General features: G+C 34.9%; 1 protein-coding gene across 4 annotated transcripts in view; it reads left to right on the top strand.

Moving 5' to 3' along the window:
* Positions 1 to 1,254: 1,254 nt before the first annotated feature.
* The window catches only part of SANBR (SANT and BTB domain regulator of CSR), a gene marked incomplete at both ends in the record, with an annotated part of 69,569 nt that continues 59,128 nt past the window's right edge, over positions 1,255 to 11,695 (top strand). For 3 of the 4 annotated variants that reach the window (XM_079721470.1, XM_079721471.1, XM_079721468.1), the window contains 3 exons: positions 1,255 to 1,404; positions 8,791 to 8,977; positions 9,808 to 9,901. In XM_079721470.1, coding sequence (XP_079577596.1) covers positions 1,255 to 1,404; positions 8,791 to 8,977; positions 9,808 to 9,901 — 431 coding nt within the window. The remainder of the gene's footprint in view (positions 1,405 to 8,790; positions 8,978 to 9,807; positions 9,902 to 11,695) is intronic. The other variant, XM_079721469.1, reaches the window with a different exon arrangement.

Below are 11,695 nucleotides of genomic sequence, written 5' to 3'. Positions count from 1 at the left end.
CCTCTGCCCCTTGATGGCTCCCCTCTGCTTTGGCTGTCAGCAAGTGATAATAAAATGATGTTTGTCTGTTTGTATCCTCAACTCTCTACTAGTAAACTCCTTGAGGACAGGGACCATGCCATATTTATTATGGTATCCCCAATGCTTGGCTTATAGTTGGGACTCACTAAATGTTTATTGAGCAACATCCATTTGGAAAGCCTTCTAGAGACTTTTTTCTTGGTCATCCTGTTGCCTGAAGATTTTGGACACAGCCTTAGTCACTTGATTCAAGGTCTCCTGGATTGAACCAGAGGATGTGTGACGGTAGGAGAGAGGGTGAGGAGCCAGATGAAGAAGCAGGCAAAGCCTCCACTCTGCAGGTGTGAGTGCATGTGTGTATGTGTGTGGAGGTGCCTTGGCTTTTTATATATGAGAGTCAGGGTGTTTGTTTGGGTGTGTGTAAGGGTTAAACCTTATCAGGCCAGTTGTCACATTGCTTCTGAAGATAAGGAATGAGGACTTTCCAAAAAATGTTTCAAACATATAAAAACAATGCTAATTACATTTGTTGATATACTCTCCCCACCATATATAACTCATAATCACATGCGCAGTAACAATGATTATGCTTACCCTAAAATGTCAGATTAACTTAGTTCTAAGTTTCGTTTGATTACATCAGTCAAAATTAAGTATACTCAGCCTCCATTGTTTATAGCATGGACATTCACTCACAGAGAAATAAAGGAAATATGGCTTAGGACTGCAATGAAATTATCATTCTTTTTAACTAGCTTTTTTTTTTTTCACAGTTTAGTTCTACCATCCATGAACTGCTAATCAAAATACAGATCAGGCATACATAAGGATTTTTTTTAAGGAAGATATATTGTATTCAACTTTTCCTCTCAACATATTATTATGAAAAATTTTAAACATACAGCAAAATCAAAAGAATTTTATAGTGAACACTTGTATACCCGTCGCTTATATTCTACCCTTAACATTTTATCATACTTTTTAATCACATATTTACCCATCTGTCCATCCTTCTATCTATCTATCCACCAATCCATAATATTCAAATGCTGTTATATTTGAAGAGATTTGAGCTATATATTCTGTTTTGACTTTAGGTCAGTTTTATCTTTCCTTTATGTAGTAGTAGATAATTCTTAAGAATGAATTATAACTGATTTATAATGTTCTGAAAACATTTGGATTTCAGATGCAAATAAATCTATTTGTCTTCTCTGTCTCTAGTTCCAAAAGATGAGTCGTGGATATTCAGAAAACAACAATTTCCTAAACAATAACAACCAAATGGTGTTGGACATGATCCTTTACCCATTAATTGGAATCCACCAGACCATCAACTGGGAATCAGTGGCAAGGCTTGTGCCTGGATTAACACCCAAAGAGGTAAGTAACAGTCTTCCAGATATCTGAAAAGAGATCAGAAAAAGTGATCAATTTAAAGGAATAACTGTTACACTAAGAAGAAATATTTGAGTTTTACATATTCAAGTGCACATATAAATACTGAATATGCATACATACGATGCAGTTTGGCTGAATATAATCTATGTAAATTATATGATATATTAACCCACCTCGTATGTTTAAATTCAACCTTACATGTTTACAACTGAATGGGTAGATAACATTTTTGTAAATCCAGTTTTATTAAATTGCTAATGCTATGCTTCTCAAACTTGAGTAACGTACAGACCTTTTTAAAGGAAAAAAACTTGAAAACTGCCAATGATGACAAATTATTATAGTGGAAATTCAATGTGCACCAACAATACTGGGTATAAACACACCTATATGATCATAAACCAAATTTACATTTTATAGACAAGTGAAAACTCAAACCAACACAACTCAAACTAATAAGCTTACTTAATGTGATAAGTAATAGTGTTTTGCTGAAATTAAATTGCTGATTATAATGCAAATATTTGTGTAGCCTCTTGTGGCACAAAATTTTTTTGCATTTAGCCTGTACAGCCATGTGCCCTTCAAAGCCTTTACTCTTTCTCCACTTTTCTCTCTTTAACCCTCTACCATGAAGCCGTGTGTTGTGCCAGGACATTACTTGCCTTCCCTTGGCACTAACACATCTCGTCTCTATACCAGGTTTCTCCTCCACATTGTCCTTTATTAAAATTAGCCGTGGGGGCTTCCCTGGTAGCACAGTGGTTGAGAATCTGCCTGCCGATTCAGGGGACACGGGTTCGAGCCCTGGTCTGGGAAGATCCCACATGCCGCGGAGCAACTAAGCCCGTGTGCCACAGCTACTGAGCCCTCGTGCCTAGAGCCCGTGCTCCGCAACAAGAGAAGCCACTGCAGTGAGAAGCCCGTACACTGCAACAAAGAGTAGCCCCTGCTCACTACAACTAGAGAAAGCCCGCACGCAGCAATGAAGATCCAAAAGCAGCCATAAACAAACAAACAAACAAATAAATAAATTAAATTAAATTAAACTTAAAAAAATAAAATAAAATTAGCTGTGGACAATTAAAATATTTCTTGGTACCAACTTAATTTACCATTAATTTACAACAGAAAAGCTAATAGGCACGGAAATATTCTGTCATCCTAATGACCTGGATGATTTTATTAATGTTATCCTCAGAATCAAAACTCACAATCTAAAAACTCTTCTAGGGAACTCTTAGGTTTCTGGTAATTCATCTATGAACCCTAGTTGGAGAAACACTGACCTCAGAATTTTTTGCTGTTTAAAGGAACCCTAAAGTAGATGAGTCATCTCAGATTTCTAGAAGTAGAAAGGACATTAGTGATTTTACCCAGTAGGTTTTAAGCATATGCACCACTGCCTGGCCCATAATATACACTCAATAAATACCTATAGGATCAGTGAATGAACCAAATTCTACCCTCTTCTTTTACAGCTGAGAAAACCAGTACCCACAGGGATTACTTGCCCTCGGTTATGTTATAGGTCTTTGTGAAATGATGAGGGAATTTATTATTAAGTGTATATTATCATTCCCTAATCTATACTTTTTCATCTTTTGGATTTTTACGTGTGAGGTTTTAAAACAAGGCAAACCTGTGAATTTGACTATTTTTCCAACTTTTTATTGTGAATATTTTCAAACATACAGAAAAGTTAACAGAATAGTGTAGCATCCCTATATCCTTTATTTGGAGTCAGCAATTCTAGGTGTTTGCTTGATCTCTTTATGTAACTTTTTTTTTTTTTGACATTTAGGAGTAGGTTTCAGACATCACGATACTTCATAGACTGTAGCATACATCTTAAAATAAGGATATTATTGCATAACTACAGTACCATGATCAAACCTAAGAAAAATAACAATAACTCCATCTTATCATCTAATATCCACTGCATATTCAAAGTCACTCAGTTGGGAACTTTTTTTTTTTTGGCTGCACTGTGCAGCTTGCAGGATCTTAGTTCCCTGACCAGGGATCAAACCCGTGCCCCCTGTAGTGGAAGCACGGAGCCCTAACCACTGGACCACCAGGGAATTCCCAAGAAATTATTTTTTTAACTAAAATGCAACTAAATGTGAATCAGACTATTTTTAAGTAATGTTATTTATTTATTTATTTATTTATTTGTGGTACGCAGGCCTCTCACTGTTGTGGCCTCTCCATTGCGGAGCACAGGCTCCAGACTCGCAGGCTCAGTGGCCATGGCTTATGGGCCTAGCCGCTCCGCGGCAAGTGGGATCTTCCCGGACCAGGGCACGAACCTGTGTCCCCTGCATTGGCAGGCGGACTCAATCACTGCACCACCAGGGAAGCCCAGTAATGTTAATTTTTAATTAATTTCTTATTACTAAACAAGACATATCCTCAAAGAATACACGCACAAACATAACACACACACACACAAGGAAACAAGTGAAAAATCAGAATTATAAATCTGACCCTACCTAAAGTAAGCTGTTGAAACCTTGTATATATCCTTCCAGATTCTTTTCTATTCATATATGAATTCTTAAAGTGGACATGTAACAAATGCACTACTTTGCTGCTTTGTTTTTCACTTATCATATTGTAAACATCTTTATGTGTCAGTTGCTAGAGTTCTACATTTGATGACAGTGTACTGTTCTTTTATTTGAGCTAAATCATAATTTATTGAACCTTTTATTGGATATTTAAGCTATTGTTTCCAACTTTTGACTACTGCAAATACCACTGTAACAAATATCTTATTCTTTTCTTAGGGGATAATCTCAGAAGCAGAATTGCTTCATTAGAGGGCATGTGCATTTTTAAGGCTTTTGTTACATATTGTCCACTGGAAGGGTCACTCATGTTGTACTCCAGTCAAAATAGCTGAGTGCCTGATCCTTGTACTTTATATATCAAGTGTTATTTCTCTGTGTGTCTTTTCAAAATTCTTATTTATATGTGAATAAATATATATTTGATTTTAATGTTATCTCATCACAGTTTTCATTTCTCTTTCTTTAAATCCTAAAGGATGAATGTTTTATATTTTATTGTTCCATATCCTTTTTCTATTTGTAAATTTGTTGTTTTACTAGTTTAATAACAGTTTTCTATGTATTGAATGTATTAACCCTTAATCTAGCCTATTTTTCTCAGTTTTTTTTCAGCCTATAAGTTATTAATGATAGTCTCTTGTATACAAATGTTTAAAAGTTTATGTTAAAAATCTGTGAATCTTTTACTTTGATGTTCTCCTTTTTTGTCATGTTTAGAAACCTTCTCAACCTGAAGACTGTGTATAATATAAAATCACCTACATTTTGCTGACTACTTTTTATTTTACATTTAAATCTTGACTCCACTTGGAATTTGTTTTTTTAAATTATTTTTTGGCTGCGTTGGGTCTTCATTGCTGCGTGCCAGCTTTCTCTAGTTGTGGCTAGTGGGTGCTACTCTTCGTTGTGGTGCATGGGCTTCTCATTGCCGTGGCTTCTCCTGTTGTGGAGCACGGGCTCTAGGCACGTGGGCTTCAGTAGTTGTGGCACACGGACTCTAGAATGCAGGCTCAGTAGTTGTGGTGCACAGGCTTAGTTGCTCTGCGACATGTGGGATCTTCCCACACCAGGGCTTGAACCTGTGTCCCCTGCATTTGGCAGGCAGATTCTTTTTTTTTTTTTTTTTTTTTGCTATACGCGGGCCTCTCACTGTTGTGGCCTTTCCCGTTGCGGAGCACAGGCTCCAGACGCGCAGGCCCAGCGGCCATGGCTCACGGGCCCAGCTGCTCCGCGGCATGTGGGATCTTCCCAGACCGGGGCACGAACCCGTGTCCCCTGCATCGGCAGGCGGACTCTCAACCACTGCGCCACCAGGGAAGCCCCTGGCAGGCAGATTCTTAACCACTGTGCAACCAGGGAAGTCCCTGGAATTTTTTTAGTTTTAACTTTTTTCCTAATGACTAGTTAGCTGTCTCAACATTTATTGAATAGTCCATTCTTTATTACTGGTTTGAAATTTTACCTTCAGATCTATTTCGACTTACCATTCTAATCCATTGATCTCTCTATTTAAACTAATCCTATTGACTGTTCCGTACTGACTTATTTTCAATATTGTTTTACATCTGGTGGACAAAAAAAACCTATATATATATATTTTTTAAGGTTTATTTATTATTTATTTATTTAATTTATTTTTGGCTGTGTCAGGTCTTAGTTGCAGCACGCGGGGACTTTGTTGAGGCATATGGGATCTTTCGTTGCAGTGTGTGGGTCTTCTCTTCTCTAGTTGTGACACACAGACTCCAGGGTGCGTGAGTTCTGTGGTTGTGGTGTGCTGGTTCCAGAGCGCGTGGGCTCTGTGGTTTGTGGCATGCAGGTTCTCTAGTTGAGGTGTGCGAGCTCAGTAGTTGTGACGTGCAAGCTTAGTTGCCCCATGGCATGTGAGATGTTAGTTCCCTGACCAGGGATCAAACCCGCGTCCCCTGCATTGGAAGGTGGATTCTTTACCACTGGACCACCAGGGAAGTCCCCCAAATTATATATTTTTAAAGTTTCTTGAATGTTCTCTTAATCTCCCGGATTTTTTTTTTCCATTTTGAAGTTGACCTGTTGGTATTTTGAAAGTGGAGAAAGGATGAATTAACATTTTCTAGATAAGCATTTACCTTAGTTGAAATAATGTATCTAATTTTTCCAAAGTGACTATACCATTTTACATTTTCACCAGCAATGTATGAGGGTTCCAATTTCTCCACATCCTTGCCAACACTTTTATTATGTCTTTTTTATTATGGCCATCCTAGTGTGTGTGAAGTGTTAACTCATTATGATTTTGATTTGCATTTTCCTAATGGCTAATGATGTTGACCATCTTTTAATGTGCTTATAGGCCATTTATAGAGCTTCTTTGGAGAAATGTCTATTCATATCCTTTTTCCATTTTTCAATTGCATTATTTGTCTTTTTATCATTGAGTGGTAAGAGTTCTTTATGTATTCTAGATACAAGTCCCTTGTCAGATATGTGATTTGCAAATATTTTCTCCTATTTTGTGGACTGTCTTTTCATTTCCCTGATGGTGTCCTTTGAAGTACAAAGTTTTAAATTTTAATGAAGCCTAGTATATCTAATTTTTCTTTGTTGCTTGTGTTTTTAGTGTTATATCTAAGAAACTATCACCTAACCAAGGTCATGAAGATTTTTACCTACATTGTCTTCTAATAATTTTATAGTTTTAGCTCTTATACTTAGCCTTTGATCTCTTTTGAGCTAATTTTCTTATATGGTATGAGGTAGGGGGTCCAACCTTTCTTTTGCATATAGATATCATGTAATTTTTGCTTAAACACAAAAGATTTAACAATGTACTTTAAATTATTTACAGTTCACTTGCTTTTTGTTTAAGCAATCGTGTTCATTTCAAATATTCAGATTTCATAATTTTCTTATTTCATAAGTATTAGAAATTGTTGTAAGCTTTGTTAAATAAGATAAACCTACATTCAGTTTCCAATATAGCTATAAGCATTACCTAAAAGATATCAGAAGAATCTACAGTTTAAAAGCCTACCTAGGGCTTCCCTGGTGGCACAGTGGTTAAGAATCCGCCTGTCAATGTAAGGGACATGGGTTCGAGCCCTGGTCTGGGAAGATCCCACATGCCGCGGAGCAACTAAGCCCGCGCGCCACAACTTCTGAGCCTGCGCACCTAGAGCCTGCACTCTGCAATGAGCGAAGCCACCGCAATGAGAAGCCTGCACACTGCAATGAAGAGTAGCCCCTGCTCGCTGCAACTAGAGAAAAGCCCACTAGCAGCAACAAAGACCCAATGCAGCCAAAAATAAAAAATAAATAAAATAAATTTATATTTTTAAAAAAGCCTACCTAACCACTTTCTCTGTTACAAAAAATAAACTCATTTTGCAGAAAAAATGGATTCAGTTAAATCACTTATATTCTTTATCCTATAGATGTACCTGTGAACCTGTACATTCTTCTAATCATTACAACATTTTTTTTCTTTGCCAGGCCTTCATCACTGCTTTTTTCAGTCCTCATACAAAAATATTTTCTGTTTCTCATTTATCATATTAATTATTTTTATTTAATTTTAAGACTTTGCTTAAAGAGGTGGACATACATACTGAGTATAATATTTTAGTCTAAACTTATGTATCTTTTTTTGTTTTTGTTTTTGTTTATTCTTTTGGCTGTGCCATGGAGCATGTGGGATCTTAGTTCCCTGACCAGGAATCGAACCCATGCCCCCTGCAGTGGAAGCATGGAGTCTTAACCACTGGACCGCCAGGGAAGTCCTACACTTACGTGTCTTTTAAATGCATTTTCAAAGGACTAAGCCTTGAATAGGGATTTCTTTGTAGTAATAGTACTATAGTACTATTAGTAAACAATCTTTTCTGAAAATGGTGCTTAATATCTAGTGGGTACTTGATAAATTTTTGTGTAATAAATGAATGATGCCATACCCAATACATTATTCACTTAACATATGCGTGTATACGTGATATATATTTTTCTCCTTTTGCACCTCCCAGATTAGTTGGTCTGCTATGCAATTTGCCACCCACGTTGCTACTGATGGAGATTTAAACATGAATGCTATAGAAGTGTTGTTTGACCAAGACCCACATTAAGGAAGGCATTTTATGTTGTGACGTAGTACACACTTAGAAATGACATTTTCATGAAGGACTACTTAGCCTTATTATGCTTAATGCACTCTTGATATTTTCTAATCTATTGTATTTTATTTCTTTTTTTTTAGTTGCTAATCTGGACTTTTCTAAATTGATTCCGTGACTAACAATGGGTTAAGGAAAAACACTGTTCTAGAACAAACTGCCCAAATATGTGGCCGTGAAGTGTTACTACAGTATTTTGTGCATGGTGAACCTCACTGTTAGTGAGCACAAAGACTCATTATTTTAATAAAGAAAATCTAGTGTCACAAATCAGATACTTTTTTTTTTCTTTGAAGGTTAGAATTTGGTCTTGTTCCTGGTGGAAATTCAGTGTGAAAATAAAAGCAAAGTTTTTAACTAAATTATTAAAATTATCAACTGATGATAGACATAGACCGTGGGGAAATATGGTTGATAAAGGCATTCTTCATTTTTCTACAAAAGCATAAATACATTATGCCTTTGAGTTAAAGCATATTTTTTTTAAAAACTACCCTGAATTTTAAAAAAGAAAAAAGTAAGTCAGAGGCTTTCATGTATTGAAATGTGCGCTAATTTTCTAGATGTTACCCAAGAGATTAATATTCACTTATAAAAATTGATTTAAAACCCCCAGACATGCATTTCCTTACTTTATGTCATTACAGTGTGCAAAGAGGTTTGATGAACTGAAGAACAGTGGAAGCTCACCTGTGGACAACCACTATAGTCCCCTCATGGCTGCTGGAGAGAGTCCTGTTGAAACTTTAGCCACGTATATCAAATCCTCACTTCTTGGCACACAAAGAGAATTTCAGGAGACTCCAGTTGGTCAGGATGCAGTTTCTAAAACAGGTAAGGTTTTAAAAACAAAATTCAGTGCTTGTCCTTATGACAATTCTACAAAATATTATGCATTCCCATCAACTTTTCTTTATTTAAAGGCTAATAGAAACATTAATAGAAAAATCTGTTAGTATTTGTATTTTCCTGAGCTTTAGAAATTTGTCTTTGCTGTATTTAAAAAAAAAAAGTGTAGATGTTAACATACAGGTCAAACACTATTACCAAAAAAAGCTTTTTACTTTATCAAAATTTACTGCTCCATTCCATTAGCCTATTTATGTTATGTTGTAAATTTTAAAGGGATTCGACCTGTACCTTTTACTTAATTATTTTTTTTTTTACACTGGGAGAACCTTGCTTGCCTCTCATGTTATCTTTTCTACAGCTCCCCTCTATTGGAGTCAGCAATAGCTTCAGATGACATAGCAGCAGTGTAGAAGTGATGTTTTCCACAACTTCATTGGAAATAATAACTGGTTTTAGAAATCTTCAGTGTAGTGAATTATTTTAATTTCAGCAGCAGCAGAGTATTAATATAAAAATTTGCTTCAGGAAGAGAAAACTATATTGTAGGCTTTTGAAAATTTGACCCCATCCCTACACACCATGTTAGTATTTTTTAAATCTTCAGTGTAATGTTAGCAATTTGTGATCCTTTTTTTGTACTGTTTTTTCCATATACCTTAGAAATATTAAGGCACCTGACAAAGTACCATCTTTAAGTACTCTTGGAAACCATGAATTTATAGTATAACCATTCAATAAGTAAAAACCCATTCTCAGTTAGAAATGCTAACCTCCCCCCTTTGTTTTTGTATGTGTTTGTTTCTGTATTTAAGGAAGACATAGTATAGCTTCCACAAGGAATTGTTCTTCAGAAAGTGAAAATTGTACTACTCATAATGGTGGAGAAAAGACTGAAGAATCTGAAGGGTAGGAGGCTGGTTCTTTGCTAGATAAGCTTTAATATGAATATCAACTTTAAATTATAAAAATATGATTGCTAATTTTATATATCAATTACCATAATTTAGGAATTTCACATTACGCAATTGCTGAAATAATTGAAATGAGGGTAGTTGATGTGTTGAACTATAAACAATTGCTAGATAGGTAAACGTGTGGCTTATTCATATTGCTTATAAATTGCACAACAGTTTTCCACTTTAAAAATTCATTTTCATCTTGTAAGTATTAGAAATAACATCTATTAACATAAAATTTTGAAAAGTAAATTTTAAAACCCAAAGAAAAGTCGCTGCCATTAGTTCTCCAACTTTATTAAAGAAACTGGATGTGTATTTTAGAACTATTTGAATATAATTACTCATTGTAGAAATATTTAAAAATTAAAATACATCTTTCAATATAATGCAAGTTTTGATAATTTTGTATTGTTTTGTGTATTTTACATACAATAAACTGCACATATTTAAGTATTCACTTTGATGAGTTTTAGCCATATAACCAATGAAGATAAAGAACATTTTCTTCATCTCTAAAAGCTCCTTTGTATATTTTCAGTTCTGATAGTTTTTTATAGCAGCTTTATTGATATATAATTCACATACCATAACATTTATCCTTTTGAAAAGTTCTGGAGATGGATGGTGGTGATAATTGCATATCAGTATGAGTGCACTTACTGCCAGTGAACTGTACATTTAAAAATGGCAAATTTTATGTTATGTGTATTTACCACAATAAAAAAATTCACCCTTTTATAGTTTAGTGAATTTTAGTTTATTCACATAGATTTTTTTTTTTCGGCCGTACCGCGTGGCTTAGTTCCCTGACCAGGGATTGAACCCACGCTCCCTGCATTGGAAGCGCAGTCTTAACCACTCGACTGCAGGGAAGCCCCCCTCACATAGATTTTTAACTGATAGGTTTTGGGTATGGCACAAAAATTTATCTGATAAATTAATCAGGATTATCTAATTTCATGTTGTGGCCCAAAAAACCACAGAAATTTCATACTTCATTATACCAGCCATTACCTCTTTATATTTTGACCACAATTTCTTTGAAAGAACAACTTGCAGAGTTACTTAAATTCCTTTGACTTCGACAGAGCATTGATTATTAATCCTTTTTCTGTAGCCAATTTTGTTTCAAATGTAATTTCTCTGTATTAAAATTTTTGAAGTTCAATTAAACACACATTAAATTCATATTATAGGGTATTCTGTCACTTCCTATCTAATCGCTTCCTTTTGTAATGACATGAAGGCAGTTATGGATCACACTAGTGTTTCTTTTTGTGGTGATGTAATTTTCAAGGGCATATAAATTCAAGGAGTATATAATTTTTGAAGCAATCTTTCTGATGCATCATCTAAACTTATTCTTAAATTGTTTTTTAAATGTGTAAATAAGCACATTGTAGTCTTAAGAATTTTTTAACCACATTTACTAATTTATATTTATTGAATGCCTAGAAACAAGCTTTCTTGCTGTTAAAAATAACAAAGTAGGTATGCTAATTTTTTGATACTTCAATGAATAATTTTAACTGTTTTTCCTATTTATTAATAGTAAGAAAATTTTAGTATTTAATTTATATCTCCTTCCCATACCCATTACCATGTAAAAGTGCTGTTTTATGTTCCTCTCAAGAATTAGAATGTATAATTTAATTTTTATGTGTGAATTGGTATTTTTAAAAACATTATAATTAACTTATAATTTGAAAATAAATTTAAAACCCTGTAAATTATAAGTTCT

Source organism: Hyperoodon ampullatus (genome assembly GCF_949752795.1).
Source record: "Hyperoodon ampullatus genome assembly, chromosome: 15".
In the NCBI taxonomy this organism is placed as follows: Eukaryota; Metazoa; Chordata; class Mammalia; order Artiodactyla; family Ziphiidae; genus Hyperoodon; species Hyperoodon ampullatus.
This window is presented reverse-complemented; position numbering and strand designations above follow the sequence as displayed.